At 38.6% G+C, this 21998-nt stretch overlaps 1 protein-coding gene across 2 annotated transcripts in view; it reads right to left on the reverse strand.

Moving 5' to 3' along the window:
- Positions 1–299: 299 nt before the first annotated feature.
- The window catches only part of GALNT18 (polypeptide N-acetylgalactosaminyltransferase 18), a 232295-nt gene continuing 210596 nt past the window's right edge, over positions 300–21998 (reverse strand). For both annotated transcript variants that reach the window (XM_086472177.1, XM_086472176.1), the window contains 2 exons: positions 18379–18543; positions 300–446 (listed from right to left, as the gene is read on the reverse strand). In XM_086472177.1, the coding sequence (XP_086328303.1) occupies positions 300–446; positions 18379–18543 (312 nt within the window). The remainder of the gene's footprint in view (positions 447–18378; positions 18544–21998) is intronic.

Consider the following 21998-nt stretch of genomic DNA (forward strand, 5'->3'; position numbering starts at 1 on the left):
AAGTTCGAGTTATAAATATTCTCCATTTGTTTCCTATTTACAGTTGTAAAATATTTTAGGATAGCCTACCCATCACCTGTCATTCAGTGTCTCTATAAATGCCATGAAAACATCATTGTGAAATAAAAAGTCTTATTTTCAGCCCACAAACCCAATTTCCACACACAAAATGAAATCGAAGGGACAAAAGAGAGGAGAGAAGGAACTGGGGGTGGGGCGGGTGGATGGGAATACAGTACAGCAGGCAGCAATGCAGTATTTGCTACACAGTAGCAAAAGTGGGTAAAAAATCTAGTCTGCTATGATGACAAGCTTTTCAGGACATTTGTTATAGACCAGCGTTGTCCAGTGCATTTCTGAAGGACAAGTTGAAATCCAAATTCATTTTCATTGTTTTCCTGCAATTCCAGGCAACGCTTCGATTTTCGGTTCTGGATTGGACCTCCCTTTAAAGATGGGGGGAAAAAAAAAAGTGTTTGGGTTAAACATTGTGAACTTGTTGCAGTTCTGCTGTGAGATAATACAGATTAGAGAACATTAGAGGCCACCTACTGAAGTCCACGGCTCCTGTGAAAGATATTTCAGTTAGAGACAAGCTCAGCACTAGGTTGCATTTGGAGTGAAGGTGCCCTTTGTCACAGGCTAGTTTAACCTCTGATGCATTTGGAATAGCCTCAATTGCCTGGCTACCATCTCAGCAAACGGGGTTTCTAGAATCGAGCGGTGGTTTTAGCCATGCTATTTAACCACGAGCCAAAAGCTTTCCTGTTTGCTTCACCTAGCTTAGTGGCTCTGCTGCACCTCTGAAACCTCAAACAGGCAAACAAGGACCCGTGCCTTGGCCAGAGGTGTCCTGTATGTGGGATAAAATGCAAAAATTGTTTATTCTTTGAGTTCTGAAATGAACTGTCTTTTATAATCTTCTGTTGCTAATCCTCAGTATTGACTCTGTTCAGTTCTCAGCTTAATACTGCTGTATTAAAGCCCTGCCTTGACTGCTGAGTTGCAGCAAATCTTAAATCACAGGGGCTATCACATAGTTAAATGTAGACCTAAATTACAATTAAATCATTGTGTAGGTGACGTAAATTACTTTTTTTTTTCCCCTTTAATTCTGGTTTCAGTTGGTTCTTCCACCCTCTGTCCTGTCTAATAAAGATAATAGATAACTTGCACACATTAGTATCTGTGAAGTTTCTTCCAAGATACACAGAGAAGAGTATTTCACACAGAAGTCTCAAAAGTCTGACTTTCTCTAGAGTATCTTGGACTTGTGTAGTAGAGAATTAGTGGCTTAATCTGCAAATCAAAGAACGGAATGTAAACCAGTACAGACTAGTTCAGCTGACTTATGGGAAGAGCAGCCACATTTAAATTACTTGTATGATGGGGAAAAAAATAGTTGCTATTAAAACAAAACAATCGCCCAACCCCATTAAAAAAAAACCCCACCTCACTGGTTTTGTTTAAGGCTGTGTTATACTTTGCATTAGAAAGTCATAACTGTGAGAGATTCCTATTATAATCACAAGGATGTTGCCATAAATCCCATATAAATGCCGAGATTCTTTTTTTAGAGAAGGCTGTTCCTCAGACAAGGGCAACTTGTGCTCTGTTCAGACAGCTGACTGGAGGTGTCCTCTCCTCCTGTCCTACCAGTAATACTTAGTAAGTACTTTTTCTGAGAAGTGACTTGTAAAAACATTTTTTAGACCTGGCTAATGAAATACAGCATTAGGTTTGAAAGCTCTAAGTTTTAAATACAGCTTTGGATAAGAGAGACCGTTTCTAGAATAATCCACAAAATTCAAAACATGAGGCTCCCATAAAGCCTCCTTGGTAAGTGTACGTGCAGTCTAGATATAATTTTTGCTGATTACTTTACTAGACAGACAGGCATACTGTAGGCATTTTAATATACCTCCATAACAAAATGCTGAGTGAACAGTGTTTTTCCACTGCTGTGTCACTATTATTGACATTCATATTAATAACAGTAGTTAAATTTGGGTGTCTGGTGAGAACATAAACTCTAAGCTATCTTCAAGCAGTAAAATTGCTTGATATACCAAGAAATTTGAAGGAACTAGGATGGGAAACTAGTCAACGCTTTATTGTATGCTATTTGTTCCCTTATCCTGAACGCACACCCTACACCCCAAGTTATTCTGGCCTTTTAAAGCTCACGGTGCTGAGATTTTTTTTTTATTCTTTTTTATTTTTTCCCCCAAAATTAATTCCTTGAGCTTTGAATTGGGTCCTTCAGATATAAAACTCTAAGGTAATGGATATTTTCTCATTGTCAAAAGAAACAGTTGTGTTGTTTTGTTTTGTTTTTCTTCTAGCAAAACATACAGTTTCTATTCTTAATGAAAACTGTTGATGTGGTTTTTCTCTGCATAGACTCAGTGTTGCATGGCACCCAGGGTCAGCGCTCTGGGTTTGAATTGGGAATTACAGTTACCTTTTGGCTTAAACCCAAAATTGAGACCAACTTCCTTGTGCTTCCAGCTGATCCTGGAGGCGCTTGTGTTGCTGTCATTTAAGAGCTAGTTATAGTTCTGTATCTTTCATGTATCAGTTACTCCTTGTCTCAGTTTTGGTGTCTAAGACATCCTCAGCTCAGATCTTGCACTAGGGAAGCAGGAGAAAATAGTCAGAAAACTAACCAGTTACGGGTGACTAGTTCAGCTCCATTACTTGACTGATTTTTGGACCTGGGATATGAAGCTGGGTATGGTACTTTTAGACCTCTCCTGTCATTTCTAACTTCCTAGCATAAGTGAAGGACAGAATTAATTCTCTCCATTTCACATAAAGGATGACAGCTAAACTACAAGTGTTTCGCTAGTACAACTCTTCTTGCCTAAACTCTGTGGAATGAACTCTGTGGTGTCCAACTCGAGAACAGTGTTTATGCTTATGAAGAGGAGGATGCTCAGGGCCAGGTGGCTTCAGCAGCTGGGCTGGGGCAAACACCTAGTTTGTGGCTGCACTTTGTGAATCCCAGTCTTTGGTGCATGTTTTTTATCCTCAAGGACTGTGTATGGTGCCTGCATATGGTGCCTGACTTAGAGCTCTGTTAGGCAGAAGAAGCCACAGCACTAAGGCTTAAATCCTGCTATGCTCAGTTGAAGTGTCTTTCTGCCTAACTCCCGTTGGTCAAGGGCTTCTCTGACTTGAATGGGCCCAAATGCCTTCTATTCCTGTTGAAGTTTTCGGGGTAGAGGAAGGAGGATGTTCACAGTGGAGAAAATGTTTTTCCTCTATTCTAAATCATGTAGAGCACACATAGCTTTACAGTAAATGTGTTAATGCGAAATACTTTAATACAGTCTGTTACATAAATGAAGTGTAAAACCACTCCTAAGAAAAAACAAAACAAGCAAGAAACAAAAACAACCCCCCACAAAAAGTCCACCCCTCTCCTTTTCTTTTTCTTATGTGCCCTCATGTGAAATCTGGCTTCTATTTAACAGAAACAAGTGACTTGGGAGATAAAAAGCTGAGGAAGCTCTTTTTGATGTGCTGCAGAGCACTCTGCAGCCGCTACTGAAAATCACCCTGCTGAGTACATTGCAGTCACTCTATGGAACATAAAAGAGACACCAAAGTGAAGTAGTGGCTAATATGTGTGAATTGAGTGTTGTAGCGAGCATGGGTGCTTTCAGCAGGGTGATATTTTGTTTCCCACAAAAGAGAAACGTAAAGGCTTAAGTCCTGTTAGAGACAGAACAACTTGGCTCCTAAAAGATGTGAGGTCTGTGCAGAACTGCGTCTTAATCCCTCGGAGAGGATGCAGTCTACACAGCTTTTGTTCCTTTCAGTAAGCCTATAAATGAATTGCTCTGAAGTACAAGGAGAAGGGTTTGTACAGTGCTTATTTTACATTGCCTGTTGTTAGCCTACTTAACTGTGTTCATTTTTTTTTCCCCCTTCATATGCCTAATGCAAGCCTGTGACAGTGGTATTGGTCTGTTATCTCTAGGGTGATGACAGTGCACCCACTATGTGTTGCAAGGCCTGAAGTAGCGAGTGGTTTAATCACTGAAGCACAGGGACTGAATAACTCCACTGAAAGACGTGAGCAAGCACGACTGGCACACTGAAAGGTAACCCTACATTTTGCTACTCTGACTAGCTTGGCCTCCAAACGACAGTATTCCTGGCTGGTTTCTGCAGTCTGTCGTCACCATTAGCATTTGGAACCCAAGTGCAGGAAAAGGTGTCCTTTCAGTTAATTCTTTTTTTATAACTATTTAGTAAAACCTGTATAAAACCCTTGACAGTCATGTTTACCCTTGCTCAGCAAAATGGTTTATAGTAATACAGCACCTCAGGATAGGTGAAAGGCAAGGTGCCTGTCTGGTTCCCTTTCCTAGGTAAGATCTCTGCTTTCCAATTTAAAGGCAGAAAATGGATAGCCTGTGGTAACGTCTTTAATCATGATACATAAAATATAATTCTATAGGCTGAAACAAGTTAAAGAGGAATTCTGCCTAGTTGAACAGAATTAGGCTTAAGATCCCTGATGATGGGAGGCAGCTCAATGGCAGTAGAAGTCTCGAGGATAAATATTCAGGTCAACTATTTTACCAAAATAGACTGAACGTGACAGCACTAACAAGTTTGACTGAAAACTTGATGGGTTTTGCAACACAAATTGAAGCAATTCCTGTGAGAAGCACAAATGCTCTCAGCTCCTGCTGGTAGCCTTAGACACATAGAAAACTGATTGAGTGCTTCATAAGTGTACTTTTAATGTTCAAACTATCTCAAGTCATGCATCCTGTTGTGACCAATAGCTATTGGAATGTGACAATTCCACCCAAACAGTGGAAAGCAGTACTTTTGATTTCCTTTAGAATTATTGTACTTTCTGCGTATCTGCCATACGTAAGAGGCTTCCTTTCAAGTCTGTCACTAAAGTATAATTTGTCCAATAATACGGTATCTAAGAGCACCATCTGATGTGCCTGCAAACCACTGCAGCACAAGGATGGCCCAACATGCTTGGTAGGCAGTCCCATGCGAGTCTGTCATACATAAAAACCCATCTGCTTTTAGAAAGAGCAGCATGTTACAAGTACGTACTTACCTATTCTAGGTTAGAGCTGGAGTGCTAATTAGCAGTGCAAAGTAATTAGACAGTGTTTGCTGAACTGTTCTATGGCTTTTGTTTTGGTTTATTGAGGGGTGGTGGACACACAGTTCCCAAACCTCCCCCTTCCCGTATTTGTTCTACAGGGCAGTAAAGTGGGATGGGTCCTCTCTGGAATACTGTTCCTCGCAGAACCGGGCTTAGTTGAAAGCTGTCAAAGTTTCTCTGATGTCCAGAAGGCCTCCTATCCAGAGGGCTACAGATGGGACAGAGCACTGGTACAGCCTTCTCTGCAGATACTAGACATGCTGACTACAGGTGTTTTTTTTTGTCAAGATGTACAGCGTACAGACACGGTGTCACCTGGAACTCCTGCCCCTCCCTGCCACTGCTACTGCAGAACTGGGGTTATATACCACGTTACGCTCCTCAGATAAACTCCCTTCAAAACAAAGCATGCTCTGATGCCATGACAAAAGCTACGTTAAGGAGTGTCTGTAAACACATTTAGCCAAAAAGTTCTGAACAGCTCATGTGTTTTCTTGCCAAAAATCTCACCTTACGGTTACTTATCTTCTGTGCTGAATGACAGGCCTTTTAATCAGATGACGTTTAACTGGTCACAGTGTAAAAGCTTTTTTTTTCCCCTGGCTGTATTCAATAGAAATTTACCATTATTTTTACTCTCTAATCTTCTTCAGTAAGAATTTTCTTCAGCAAGAACCAAGTAATTTTCTGTTCTTTGTTATACTGAAGTCAGATTGCCATGGTTGTGTTCTGATACACGAACAAAAAAGCACTTGGCAGGAAAAGAACAGAGATGCTACTTCACATAGTTTAGGTATTCTAAAGGAAGTATTTGAATATGTGGCATCACTAAAGCTGAATAAATAATTCACACCATCTAATTGACTTGGTCAATTTAGTCATTGTTTGTACTTGGCACATCTGCTAGATGCTAGATGTGATCCATGACATTCCAGTCGTTCATCTAGATGTGATGGGTTCTGTAAGCTGAAAGCTATTGTAGTGGGTTTCCGGATTTCCCAGAAAAAGCAATGCAGAAAGGGAAAATGGGGCAGTGAAGTGGTTGCTTTAGAGTCAACCAGGGCTTCATAAGCTAATAAAAGCTCTGGGGCATGAAACTTAAGACAGGGTTTGATCGCTTGTATTATGTGATATCAAATGAACGCTGGAGGTTTTCAGCGTTACCGAAAATCAGACTGATAGCTCTTTTTAACACGTTACTATAAAGCAGAATCTCTAATCTTCACTATTGCTTTGGTATGTTTGAGTCAAAGAATTATGCTGAGGTATATACAACATAGATAATCTCCACTCCCAACAGAATGCATGACCTTCTCATTCATTGCCCCAGAATACTGGGGTAAATTTTTAGTGACTGTTAGTACACCAGATTTGGTCCTAAAAAATCACTCAATTTTTACAAGTAATTTTGTCATCTATGTAGTCACTTCTGTATGGATGCTGCTGCAGTGAGAAAGTGTTCATAGAAGTAAGTTAATAATGTGTCCTATACAGTAATTAACGTCTTTTCAGTATTGCCCGTTACTTGGAAATATTGGGTGATGTTCTTGAGTTTACATTTTCCGCTTTATAGCTGTATAAAGGATATAGGTAGATATAATGGTATATATAGGCAATTGATTAATTCCTTCTCAAATCTGAAGCAGTGTGACACATTTTCCAACTCTTTGGCGAACAGGTGCTCTGTAAGCAAAGCAGACTAACACACTCTTTGTTCTTCAAATCTTTCAAAAAATGGATTTTAACTATTTAAATTGAAATATTCCTCAGTGAAGTATCTTGTCAGCTGTTGCTCTTCTTCAAAGGCACTTGGTTCCTAATATATTTGATATGACTACTGTGAAAATAAGGTGCATTTAGCTGCTATGATGTGTATGAGATATTATATGTAGCAGTGTTACATATTGAAAAAGTGTCTGTCAGCTACTTAAATCACTGTTTACAGTCAGACAGGCAAATGAGAATCTTTACCAGACACTTTTAAAATGTGAATTCATTCAATTCTATTCATTCAATACTAACCAAAACTAATTGCTTTGTACAACATAAACTTAGGTGGAGTTATAACAGGGATATAAGGCCAAACCATTTCTTAAGGGAAAAAAAAAAATATATAATTTTTTTCTTCCTCCTTGCTTTTCCTCCTGCTCTCAGGTTCTGATGTCAGGTAGCCATCTGAGCACTGGTCTTGCATGCACTCGCTAGTACTGAATGAGTAAATACTATGAAACATCCTCTGACAATTGAATTAGACGCGTTGTTCAACAGTTACAACAATTTAATGTCTCCCACACTTTGTCTCATTCCAGTACTGAGACTTCTGAGGAGTCAGTGTTTGGATTTTGCATAATCATAAACGCTAAACTTTTATATTGCGCAACCATTTTTTAATACTGCAGCTGTGACAAATCAACTGCTGCAGCCTTATCTGTATGTCCAAACTAGGTTTTAGTAACTAGTCTAGTGTGTAATAATTTTCTGTATTGTTTAATCTAGATTGGCTACAGGAATGCAGAGCAGTCTAGGTTCTGAGCACAGCCCTCTAAAGGTGTAATAGTTAAATCTTTGCAATGTGGAAATACACAATACTGTTAATAAAAGTATTTAAATAAAAGCAATTAAACCTGTCAAAAGGAAATGCAGTTTCATACAGAGAATGTAACTGGAATAGAAAACGAATTACAGAGAGCGAGCATAAAAATCAGAAATGGAATGTATGGATTTATACCTATTGGTAATGTTTTCCACATATATACAAAGTTTTATCACAGATTTATAACAGATTACAAAGGGCCATTGTTAATAACAAGATTAAGAAAATAATACCTCACAAAGAAATAAATTCAAGCCTTCATAGAAATACAAAGAAGCTCTTCAGGATATGAGAGCTGAAAACAAATTTTACTACAGCAAAGGGTGATAAAACTAAGAAAACCGAAGCAGGCTTTGGAGTGGAATGCATTAGCCAGACTAGAAAGATCATCAGGGATTTTTCAGAAAGTAATGACGAATCGTTACTGTACCAGCAGAAGGCCAGGAAGTCTTTCTGACATATTATTAGGAAAACATCTGCACAAACAAATATTCTAGGTATACAATGTGATTTTTAAAATTAATTATTGAACACTGCTTCTGGAGGGGGAGTGCAAGGTGGTTAAACAGGTAATCTCTTATCCACACATAGCCCTGATAATTACAGCTAAAGGCAGAATTTACAGCTGAACATATTGTTTGGTTTTGTTTTGGGAACAAATCCAGATGATGTTGTTATGCTGATCTTCTGATAGCCAGGATTACTTAATAAGTCCTTTGCAGGAAGGAAAAACTAGCTTTATGCTATGCAGTTGATAATGATGCTCATGGCTTTTCTGACTACAGCTGCTCTGCTGAGCAACAAGTTAATAGGACAATTCATTAGAAAGAAATTGACTGTCTTTTTGAGAACTGACAGTCGCAAAAGAGTAAGCTCCAGAAATGCACGTTGGTGAGAGATGATTCACATGTTGGTATTTTCTGAGTGTTTTACTCGCTACTAAAGGGGATGCTGTTTGTAAGTGTCTCTCCTGTGCCCTCCTTTTGCCATGTGCTGCTGCTGTCCTACTCAGTAGCATTCAGAAAACTGTAAATGCAGAACCCGCTATACGGAGCAGTCGCTGGCTACTTGGTGCTCTGACTTCAGTGCTGTGAAGTTCTGAATTAGAACTGGAGATGTGCTTCTATGCTACGTAAGTGAACAACAACTACTACATTTTATACCTCATTTTATACTATTACATTTTATACTCCTATCATCAGGAGTGTTAGACAGAGCTAAAGCCTGTGTTTCCAAACATCTCTGGAGTCTCAAGTAAGACCTGGCCTATGGAAAAGAATCCACAGTTAACACTGTCCCAATGTTTTCTGCAGGGTAACTTTGCTCTAACTAAAAAAATAGTAAAAAAAAATCTTTCTTTTCATGGATCATGCCATACAGTAGATGCCTGTGTAGAGAAACAGTATTAGGATGTAACTAGAAAAGATGGGAGTGCTGGATACATTGGCATTATTTGCATGTTTTACAAATACATTTTGTGAAAAGCTTAGAAAAGTTACCTTTTTCTCTTTCATTCTAGGATTACATCTAAATGATTTCTGCAAACAAGTGAGGCTTGATTTAGGTTTGATTCAAGATGTCTAAAGTAGAAGAAAAGGCAACAAAGATGCTTTAAATTGTGATGGAATGTTCATATGGCGAGGAATTACAGAATATATTAAAATGAAACAAAATTAGGACTTTACTTAGGATGTAATTGAAAATTAGTGGGATCTGACTTCAGTGATCAAAAGTGTGAATTCCTGTGAATACCAGTGTGAAACTGGTAAATGAACTTTCTCAGGAAAAAGGGATTGTTAAGAGAAATTTGCAACAACTACTGTGATTTCTGTGGGTATAGGAAACCCACGTGTGGAATTAAATTGAAATATGTTTAATTCAGTGTCGCAGGCATCAATGTTCAGTGACTGACGAGATGTTTTTAGTGGGCTGGGTTAATTTTAAGAGTGCTGATAAAACAACTTTTTATAGGCATGCTGAGATGATCATTCAGACAAATCAAATCTCAGTCTTCATGAAGAGAGCACATTAGAGGTCAAGAAGGGAATCCTCTTCTTGCTGTCACAGTGAACTGCTGGCTCAGAAAGGGCTCTTTTCTGTGAAATAGCAAGCATCGACCATTGCCTGAGGTGGTCTTCTAGATGAGGTAATTAATCTAGTTAATTTTCTGATCTGTGATGTGGCAAATTGTTTATTCCTAGGTTTTGCCTCTTTGTTGGGTTTTGAAGCAATCACCAATTCTGTACATGTTGCTTTCTAAGGCTCATTCTGCATTGCTTGTCTGTGCAGAATTCATTAACGTGTCTTCTCTCCCCACTTTTGAGTGTGCACGAGATGCAATATTAGTTTGCTAATGAAAATCCCTTCGCAGCAGGCACCTGAAGATCATGCCTAAGAGCACCTCGCTGAATTATTCTGTCTCTTTTTCTCTTTATGGATGAAAATATTGTTCTAATATAGCACACCCATAAACTAAGGTAAAGAAGAAAAGTTCACATTACTATTTACCAGCCTTAGCATAGGGGATACCTAGTTAATCATCTTCAGCCAGCCAAATAATAAACTCCTTTCAGGCCAATTAGAAACCCCAAGATTTTTATATTTTCCCCAGGAAAGATAAGACATTTTTCCCTAGACATCTTAACAAACAGACTTCCAAAGATTTGTAGGTTTTAGATGAGAGAAAACACACATACCTATTTCTTTGTGAGATGTACCTGTTGCTAAAAAACTGTTAACTCCTTAGGAAAACAGAAATACTGAATGACAATTTTTACTTCTTGGGTGTGTGGTATATTCAATTAGTTTAGGCTTTCTAATCTGAGTGCTCAATATGAAGGCTTCCGAACTCATTTTAACCCAGAAACTGAACTGCTTGTATTGTTATTATATGCTTATGATTATACCAGTCTCTAGAGTCCAAGAAATAAATTGAGTGCCAACTGAAGAAAATTAAGAAACGAATTTGCACTAGTATTTCCATTGATCTGCATATTCCAACATGGGAATTTAGGTTGAGCTCTTTGGGACTTTGGTCACAGTGTCTAGTTACTGAAAATGGCTTTCTTCCCTAGTAACAACACAAAGCTGTTTGTTAGCTGATTATAACTGATATTGGGAAAGCACAAACTTTGCACAGTTTACTCAGACAATAATGGAAATAATCTATTTTTTGTCTGTTATACTGGGTATCGTCACTGTATGGTTCAAGAAACCAGACTTGATGGCTGCTCATTTACAAACCCTCTTTTCTTGTCATATATATCATTATTGTATCCTGATTTAATTGCTTTCCAAGTGAACATTTTTCTCAAGTATTTGCATCTTGGATTGTAGGGTGTTACTTGGTGTCCAAACCTTGCTTACATATTGTTCTTGTCTCCACTGGAATTAAAGATGCAAATTCTACTGACTTGATCAGGACAGTTTTGATTTTATCGGTGTCCTGGTTTTGGCTGGGATAGAGTTAATTTTCTTCCCAGTAGCTTGTACAGTGTTGTGCTTTGGATTTAGTATGGGAGTGTAATGCTGATACCACGCTGATGTTTTTAGTGGTTGTTAGGATAAACATTACTTAAGTAAGTCAAGTAATGGATTTTTCAGCTTCTTATGTCCTGCCAGGGAGAAGGCTGGAGGGGCATAAGAAGTTGGGAGAGGTCACAGCCAGGACAGCAGACCCCCAATGTCCAAAGGAATATTGCATACCATATGATGTCATGCCCATTATACAAGCTGGGGGGAAGTTGGCCAGGAGGGGCGGATTGCTGCTCAGTGACTGGATGAGAACCCGCCAGCAGGTGGTGAGCAACTGCACTGCACATCATTTTGTCTGTCTTGGGTTTTATTTCACTATTTTTGTTATCTTCCTTTTCATTACAATTCTTATTATATTATATTTTATTTTTATTTCAGTTATTAAACTGTTCTTATCTCAACCCATGTGTTTGTTTACTGGTTTTTGATTCTCCTCCCCATCCCACTGGCGGAGGCAAGGTGGGGAGGCTGCATGGAGCTTAGTTACCAGCTGGGGTTAAACCACGACAGTTTGGGAAGTTAGAAATAGTAAAAGATGTATGCTAAAAGTGAAAATACTTCCATCCGTCTCGCAGGTGAGGAATGCAGAACCCAAGAAGTGATTGGTCCAGTAATGCAAAGGAGGGACCAAGAACAGAGCTCAGATCTGGAACACAGCCACTTCATTTGGTGTCAGTCATTAGTCAAGTTGCAGAAAACATTCTGGATTTGGCCACTGTTTGGCATGTCTGTCGTCATAATGCCATGCAGTACCCTGTCGGCAGTAGCTGTCATCTGCTGGCTTTGGATGAAGCCTATCTGGACACCTGAAATTAGGAAAAATCAGGGGGAACTATCCAAATACTTTCTGTGTAAATAAATGTGGTGTTTAAAATTGTATGCTAAAATATGCAAATAGGGTATCTGTTTTGAAGGAAAAACATGGGTATGTGTTAACTTCCTTCTAAATTAATTCAGCACAAGTGTCTTTGGAGCTTAAATGTAGTCCTCAGGAGAGTAAATACTGCATAATGTGATATGATGGAAGAGACTTGAAATGGACCCACTAAAAGCTCATTTTACTGCTCTATCCATACACAGACTTTCTAGCTGGCAAGTTCTACACCTAATTTGCAAAGATTAAATCTTGCTACTAGAAAATTACTCCAAATACAAGACTAAGCTTATACAAGGAAATTTTGGTTACCACTAACTACAGCAACAACTGCAAGCAAATTTAACACCAGTTGTTAAAACACAGTTTTATATAGTAATATTTGTATTTAATATTTTTCTACATGTATTTTGCATATACATTTTCATATTTAAGCTGAAGTCTGGTATTCAAAATGGAGAAAGACTGAATGCTTTCAGATTTTTGTACTTTAAACAATTCCATTCTGCATAAACAGGACTAAAGAGTTTGTAGGCTTATGCTAAGACATAGTTCAAGGAGTATAAAAACCAAATAATTTAATACACCTGCTTTTAAAAAGTGTTTAATATGACAAGAATATTGGTGAAGTTGAGCATGAATTAGGGACAAATTTACTAGAGCAAAAGAAAATTGAAATATCAACTATCGCTTTCTCATGTTCAGGTCCCTTGTCCTCCAGCTTGAACACCTTGTGCAGTTATCGGGTTAGTTAAAATAGTAAGTACAGGCAAGCTAGGGTAATATTTGATCAAAGATGGGCAAAGAGTAAGCAAGTATAGAAAAAAGTGCTGCTGATGTACTGGACCCATACATTAACACCACACTGGGGCCCTGGGGCTTGTGGAAGTGCTCTTTTGTGGCTTTTGTTTTAAAAACTACACTTGGCAACACTGGTTATTTAAAAATTGGATAGCCTTGCTAAAAATATGGGGCTTAACCTAGTCTATTGGCTCCATTAATTGAATAATTAGGTTCTGTTCTTCTTTATATTTCTCCTGCAGGATCAAAATGTGTATTTCTTTTTTAACAGGATCACAATCACTTTCTGCTCTGAGCTGCCAGGGAGAGAGCACTGCATAATTATGTAGCTGTATAGCAGTACAGCATGTCTTATGCCGTAAATACATACGGAGTGTATTTGCATCCTTTGGGGTTAGAAGTACAGCATAAATTCAAATTCTTGATAAATTAATGATGCTGTTTTTCCACCCGATGGCTCTCATAATGGAAAAATCTGAAGAAGTTCTTGGGGACCATTGTTCCCTTAGACACACTGCTCAACTGAAATGAATCCCTCTTGTGCACCAATGTCCTTGGCTACTGTGCAGGTTGAAAACTGCGAGTGGACATTAGAAGGAAACTGTCTGCTGTTTAATGGTGTCAGCCTCCCCTTCTGCACTGTGTGAGCTCAGCACGGGGCATCTGAAATTGGTAGAGATTCTCTGCTTGCTTCACAGACCTCCAGTCTGCACCCTGCATTCCCTCACTTTTTTGGGATGTCGTTGTGGCTTATGGTTCTAGTTAGCAGGAGGATTGCACATCCTTTAATTTCATAAGAAAAAGGTGGGTAAGAATAATTTGGAATGACAGTCTGGCAAAGGCCAGTATCTGTAGGAGGATCAAGATGTAAAAGCTTTCAGTAATTTTAAGGTCTATTCTTTCTTTATACAGCTACGAAGAATATCTATTCAATCTAACTATTATCTAATGTGTATTTAAATGGGATCTCAGTCATCATGTTTATTTCTGGAATACTCGAACAACTAATTAATTTGCTCTTGTCTGTCTTCCCTTTTTCTTCCAAAGCAATTCCTACTATGATATTTGGGAAATTATACATATGCTTGTCAGCATCAAATTTTATTTACAGCTTCTCAGGATAGCATAAACCACCCCCTCTGAACACTTCTGAACTGGAAATTTCCCGTGGAAACCTCCAGCACTGACCAGAATCACAAATCTCCAGAGGATGTAAAAGCAATGTTAGCCTCCCAGGCAGATGTGAATGCTAGTGCCTACGGGTGCTGAGCATAGGCTGTGCACAGCCTCTCCCTCCCATGAGGTAAGTGTCCATCCCTACAGATGCATACTCTTCTTACCTTTCCATGGCAACCACGCTGGAAGTTGAATCACTTAAATTAATAGAGCTTGCTGTATTGAAAGGAATTCAGCATGGAACAACCTTAAAAGGATTAATCTCTTAGGTTTTTAGCTGTGCCTCGTGTCCTTTTGTATACGTCTCTCTACACAGAGCCCTTGCCTGTCACCTTTCGCCCAACAGCAACTAAGGACAGCATGGCTAGCCTAGTTAGAAGCCTAAGAAACAGTCACATCCCTATCCACCTAAATATAAATGTAAAGACAGTTCAAGATAAAGAGTAATTACAGAAAAAACTTCCTCCGTGTGCCTTTTTGTTATGCTGCTGGCGGAGTCCTACCATGCTGTAAGTGTACTTTCTACATCACCCAGGTGATGGATGTAGCTATGACTTTCACTCATAGGGTGATCATTATGTCACAAGTAAATTATTTAATACTTATTTAGCAATAAACCTAAATCAGACTGGAGACTGAGAAGCTTCTTAAAAAAAACACCACCGCCCCAAAAAAACCCGACTGCAGCATCGAGACTGTACTGTTTCTCAGTATGCAGAACAAACTAAAGAAGTGTCAGCGAGAAGAGCATGGTTTGGCCATAAGCTGTTTCTACTGAAAGATGTCCCAAGGAGTTCTCTCTGTATCCATCTCCTACATCTCAGAGCCCCTTCTCTGTCCCACAACAGACCATGCAATGCAATCACTAGACAGCAGCTTTACTGAGCAGGTGGACAGGGACTGTCATGCACCTGTGCTGCTGACCTGATGCTTCCCACAAGCCTTCAGTTACGGGGGAGCAGACTGCTGCTGTGGAAAAGTGGTGAGACAGACTGACCTAGGTGAACTAGCAAACACCTAGAAGGCTTTTCAGCATAAATGTAGTCCTAAAGTAAGCATCTCCCTAAGAGAAGACTTGACAGACAACCTGAACAATAAAATTCTTGAACACTACCCAGTTGATGGGAGTCTTTTCAGGGCTAATCTACATAATTTGACATAATTACAGTTATAAACACTTGAAGAAGCCTGGGAAGGAAGAATATGACTGAAGCCTACATTTTATTGGGTCTCGTTGCATTTGGCAGCTGTACAAAACTGTGGAGCATGGAAATTTGCTCAGATAGATCCTGATTACACAAACACATATTACAAGCTTTGAATGCTCAATGCAAGTTTGTCCTGTACAGAAAGATCTCACACAGTCTCCCCAAGGCCTCTGTCCAGTCAGCCAGCATGACATATAATGAAACCAGTTATAGGTTCTGGTGGTGGTTCCCTCCATATGAATGCCCACTGAACAACTATTTTGACTGCAAGGCAGCAGTGGCCATCTGAGTGTCTGACTCCAGCTGCCTTCAATTAAAGGTAGCCACATAACTTAAAATTTTAAAACCAACATAAAAGGTAAATTTAAAAAAAAAATTGGTTTGAGATATAGATAGATAGATAGATAGATACATATATGTACCCACACTTCTAATCAAAGATGCATATTAAGAATTAACTAATTCTGTAACAGATCTACAGAAGCAAGACCACTAGCTGAAGATGACCCCTATTTTCTGCTTTGGTCAGAAGGATGACATCTCTCATCGTGTTCAGCAATGCAAGGGAGGAGGAAAATATTATCTGAAGAATCCTTTTTCCAAAAAGCTGTAGTCTTCAATCAAGCACACTGAAGTCCATGTCCTACCACAGACTATCATGGTGCCTCTCAGAATATGAGAAAATTGCAGGAAAATAAGAAAGTTTCCTCTTTCAAATTTTAAGATACATGTATGGAATGCAGGGCAAATACTGATTTTTGTGCTGGTCAGGGAAATCTAGTTCAATTGGTTTATCTGCTCTGGCTGGTAAGTCTTGCGCCCATTTCCTTCCTGAGACAATTTTCTACTTGCAGTGCTATATTTTTAATTATCATCTACATCATCAGACATTCTTGCTGAATGGCTAGAGAATCCAGAGAAGTCAAGGCATACTTGCAGCCAAAGGAAGGTACTATAAAAAAAAGCTATGGCCAGCATCCACATTTTAAAATTAGTATTTCACAAACTTCAAGACTACACAAGCATCAATACTTACAGTCCTGCTTATTTTCAGGAGTTCTGCTCACTGCATAATATAGAAAATAAATACCAGAGCTTAAAAAATGTAATAATAAAGACTCTTTTCAGATAGACAGCTTCCAGTGCATTCACAGAAACACATCCTTTCACCAGACTAAATGGGAGAATTTCAAATGGAGTTCATCAGTTGACCTTGGCAAGCCTTGATTACTCTCATTAGCTTTCTTCTAGCTTACAGCACATACAAGGGGCTGTGTACCACGCTGTATGTTGAGAAATGATGGCATTTTAATTGCACTGGGTATTAACAAACCCCTTTTTGAACAGCCAGCTTTTCATTATTTCATTTGTCTCCTAATTTTTTATAAGGAAACAACTAATTAGCTTTCACTTCTCCTGAGCAGAAGTTTCTTTGAAGAAGACTTAAGTATAGTCCATAGAGTCTAGTTTAACAGCGCTGCACCTTCATTGGGAGATTGTATTTAGAACATGGAATAGAAACACAGAGAGGAAACAAATGTAAAGTAGTTAAATACCATTTCTGAAGTTTTTAACAGTTAAATTATCAATGCATTCTACTGCTGCTGCCCCCCAAATCAGATCTAACGTAATATTACAAAATAGCAGCAGTATTCTGGAGTAGAAACCATTAATTGTCACCAAAGCGTTGTGTTATACAGAGCAATCACTGAATAGGTGGACAGTACTAAAATGTTGCTGAAAAAATATTTAAATAAATCTTAATTATACTTTTTAAAAATAGTACAAAAAAATCAAGTGCCACGATGGCCACAGTGAGCCCCCCCCATGAGACTATTGTTACAATTGGAGAGAAGACGTAATTAAATGTCTGCCCTTGAGAAGACTGAAAGTGAAAGCTAGGATGTCTTTCCGGGTTAGGGATTTAAGTCTGCTGCTTGAGAGCTACTCTTTAAAGACAAAGATCTGGATTACTTTCAAGTATAATACAAATTATGTTAATAGTATGCTTTGCTGATACTGTCCAAATGCTCTCTGCACTAAGGTAGATGCTAAACTGTATTACCAATGTCCTAAAATACACTGATCATGGCTGTTAAAATAAAAAAAACCCTAATGAGCCGGCAGGAAGATAATTGCAAAGCCACATGGATGATACAGAAAAACTAAATGGAGGACTAAAATTAACTTAATGGTGAGCCTCAGCATGGGCTGGAGTACACAACTAGATTCGTAGCCTGAAAACTGCAGAGGAGCAACTGTGACCAGTCAAACTCGCACTAGCTATTATAAATTTTTCACAGAAGCTAAATCAGGTACTTGGTTTAGAAAGTACTGTAATCTCATTTTATTTGTCCTAAGCAACTGACATGTCAGTACCTGACATGGTAAACTTCCAATGTCTTAATTCTTACCTTAGGAAAATCTTACCTTCCTTTGAAAGACCAAATTTGACTATCTTTAGCTTCCAACTGTTGGAGCCTGTTTTGTCTTCAGGATAACCTATGTCCCTCTGTGCAAACACTGATATGCCTTGCCCCTTCCTCTTAGCTGAGCTGAACAGAGTGATCTCCTATGAGCATTATATCGCAGAGCGTCTTTCCCAGCCCCAGAACTTTTGTAGGAAACTGCAAAAGCAGCTCAGGATGAGGTTGTTATCATCAATGACCCACTACCCCATTTTCTGAGTTGCTACTTTCAAAAAAACCAAACAACAAAGCTTTCCTTTTATTTTTCCTAAATAGGTTACTTTGCCTTTGACTCCACCAAAATAACATGGGGTTTTTTTGATTGAGATAGTTCTGTAGCAGTCATTCTGCCTTAGAAACAAGTAATTTATTGTGAACTCATAAAATAGAATGCAAGTATTATAACCTCCTGAGGTGGCTGACGTTGGGATCAAATATAAACGTAGCTTCCTGGCTCTGTGCAAAGAAAGCAAGGATAAATCTGGTTCTGTTCTGTTAGTAAACAGATTACTCGCACTTCGGATACAGGAACAGAGCTTTTGAACTTTCCGAAATGTCTGCTGAGTAAGAATTACCTGAGTAAACTGCCAGTAAAGCTTCATTCTCTTGGCTTTGGCATAATTGCATTCAATGAGCCTGGGTCTGCTGTTCACATCCACCAGGCATCTGTTGTCATCATCGTCGATAGTGGGACTCAGAACACCCACATGGAGCTGCTGATTGCTTGTGTAATAAACATTCTGCAACAGGAAGCACAAACAAGATTTGTGGCCTCTAGACAGAAGCAGCACTTTTACCAAAAAGCTAATGGCAAAGATAAATATGCTGAATAGCAGTAGGCTGACCCCAAGGTGGCATTTAAATTACTTCTTTTCATGCAGGAGGTAACACAACATTTTAGAAGTTATTCTGAATTAAAAACTAATTGTTACCAACAAGTAAATGTTGGTTAACTACTTAATAGAAAATATGCAAACAAAACGGATTGTTGTCTTATTGTGTGCCTTTTTATTTCTGTTTCCTGTGCTCGTGCACCATGGGTCTTCAAAGAGCAAGACGTACACCCTCTAGCAGGAAGTGGGGTTAGCTTTGCGTATTGCCATCCACTTTGATTAGACTATTTCATCTGAGGATAATACTTAACTGGAGAGGTAAGAAAAGAGAACAGCAGCACAGCAGTTCAGCAAGAAGGATCTCAATCTTTTATATGACAGATAGAAAGATAAATGAAGGTTCTTCGACAAACAAATGCTAAAAAACAAATTTCAGGCAGCTAACCAGAATCCAGTATATACAATAAAAAGTTATTAGCAGTTAGTGACAGAAACATGGCAGGAGAGAGAACAGAATGGGCATGTTTCAGGCCATTTGTTCTCATTTTATTTTGTATATGTCAATGCAGAGAGACACAAGGGACTGGAAAAAGGGACCAGACACTGGCTGCTCTGGATTTGTAGGAAATGCGTGCTCTCATAGGCCTCAGTGATTACACTTATGACCGAAGGCATGAGACTATTATATTACACAAATTCTTTCCACTCTGACTGCAAACAGATGTGGGAAGTTTCTCTAGTACAAAGAACAAGAAAGGGAAGGCAGGTGAGCTTGCCAGACAGTCGATAATGTGTCCTCTTGAAGATAACAGGTTATATATAAGACCAGAAAGGTAACACAGGACCATGCCAGGATTGTCTGTTTGCTAATCACAAACAGAATTTATTTTGCCAAAATTAGACCTTTTTCTTGCTAAGACCATGAGAAAGATGAAACATCATGCTTTAGCAGCCTTATACAATAAGGGTAGATGTAAGGCTTTGACAACTCTAGTGGTATCAGAGTCACATCAGAGAAGAGCTAGACAGAACCACGAAATTACCGTCTCTGTCATCTTACTGTATCCACTCCATGTGTCTGTAACAAAAAGGGAGCTGGAAATTATGCATGTGTATTTGGGAATCTGTCCTGTTCCTTGAGGTTGATATACTGTCTCCTGGTATCTGTTCATTGTTGATGTAGCTTGTTTTATATGTGCATATTCTGTTTTGTTAAAAACTCTGATAAAATATTAACTGCAAACAGGAGAGAAAGCAGAGAAACAGAACAAACCAGGACTGAGGAGAGATTTGGGAGCTAAATGTAAAAAACCAACTTTGAATGCTGAAATCAGTCAATGCAGGGATTAAATACAGATCAAAACCAATAGTGGTGTTTCTGTGCAAGACTACATCCTATGTTAACCCTCCTGGAACACTTCTGGGGCAGACCCACAGTAAATGTAAACTGACATAGTTGCATAAAAGTTAATGAAGTTGCCATTAGAATTAACAGTCCTGAAAACAAAACTGTTGCTTTAGAAGAGCAATGAACATTTAGAATGCACTTTCTAAACAGCAACTAATTTAGATACGTTTAAGATCTATCCAGATGCTTTTTGTGGAGAGAGATTGAGGTAGTGACATAGCAAGGCAGTAAGATCAAGATAATCTTTAAAGGGGATTGTTAGGACACATTGACTCTACAGATGAATATTTTGTTGCAGCTTATTTGCCTCTCACCTAAAATTACTAGAAATTGTCAGTTATTTGCATTCTTTACTAATAGGAAGTGATTTGTTAATTCCATTTTGTCAGCACATTGTCACCACAGAAAACACAGTAGAAGAAAATCAAGGGGGTTTGCTTTTTTTTTCTTTTCTTAAAGATACACATCATCACACAATGAGTAGGCTTGGCAGTAACTCTGAGAAGTCCGCACTATAGCTCAGGGTTGCTTGTGCAAAAAAAGTAGTGTACCTGCAGGGCTGAGCTGTTACTAGTTCAGTCTCCTCAGCCTTTCACAGAGTGATCTGATAAAGCAAGCCCAATTCATAGCACAGCTCCACCAGATTTTTTTGATGTCAAATCAGCAACAGTTCAGTCTAAGCACCGTTCTGGGCAGAAGCAGAATGATGGCTCTGGCTGGGGGAATGACCCAATTCTGTTTGTTGGCAAAACTGTACAGAAATAGAACGATCAAATGTAATTATGCTTAACAGAGATAATTAGCAGGTTGTTGTTTATCTTTAGAGAGCTCACCCTGCCTGCTAATATCACTTCATTTTTCATTGTGAACCAGTTTAGCAAAAGAGGTGTGAAATCTTGTACTCTCACCTAGTACTGAGAAAGGCACCTTTCAGCTCTTAAATGGCATGTAAAAATAAGCTCAAACTGAAACAGGCTCTGGGACAGTGGCAATTAGTCCTTCTAACTAGGCTCTTTCAGGATGTTACATTGCTTGTCCGGTAATATGGTTATTTAATATTTTATATATTAATTATTATAAATATTTCAGTATCTTATCCAATGATGCCATATCTTATTTCAGAACTGAAAGCATTGGACAACTTGGTAATTTGACTACTGTGTTTTCCTAATGGTGGGATCACATCAAAAGCAGATACCCTCTACAAATTCTACCTGAGAAACTCTTAAACTTGAAATGCTCTTCTAGTCTGAAACCTAAAGCTATTAAACAGGAAACCACAGTAAAGCCTCCCTTTAAATAATTTCATAAATTAAGAAAAATATTTTAATTGCTTTCATACTCTCTCCCTGTTTCTATTTGATTATTTCAATTTTCCAAAACACTTTTTTGGTTTCTTTTTCATTTGTTTGGGGGTTTGTGTGTGTGGTTTTGGGGTTGGCTTTTTTTTTTGTGGTTTAATTTTGTTGGGTTTTGGTGTTTTTTTTTTTTAGTTTAAAGACAGTACACAAATTACCTTTCTGGAGTGGGCAGTAGGAGATTAACCAGCTGAGTTACATGAACTGAATTCCCATCTCATAATGTACTTGTTAGGTATGCACATATATGACTCCTTATTGATGATATTTTAAATTGACCTGCATGTAAAACACAATCTTACAGATGAAACCCACACACTCATGTTTTATCGTCTTAAGTGTAACCCTATAAAAACTGTTTGCACTTATGATTCAAATCAGTTTTTAAATAGATAAATTCTTCAAGAGGATGCTTTTAACAAGCATCAACAAGTACACTAGCTGTTTTGCAGTCTACTTCAGCACGAAATGGACAGCTGAGGCACTTTTGTTTAAAACACGTAATATACAGGCAAAAACATTTCATCAGCCCGTATGTTCCTACAATATTGTAACATCACTGTCAAGTAATACAACAAGATAGAAATTTTGCAGTA

The sequence above is a fragment of the Leptosomus discolor genome, chromosome 12 (genome assembly GCF_034619465.1).
Source record: "Leptosomus discolor isolate bLepDis1 chromosome 12, bLepDis1.hap2, whole genome shotgun sequence".
NCBI lineage: Eukaryota > Metazoa > Chordata > Aves > Leptosomiformes > Leptosomidae > Leptosomus > Leptosomus discolor.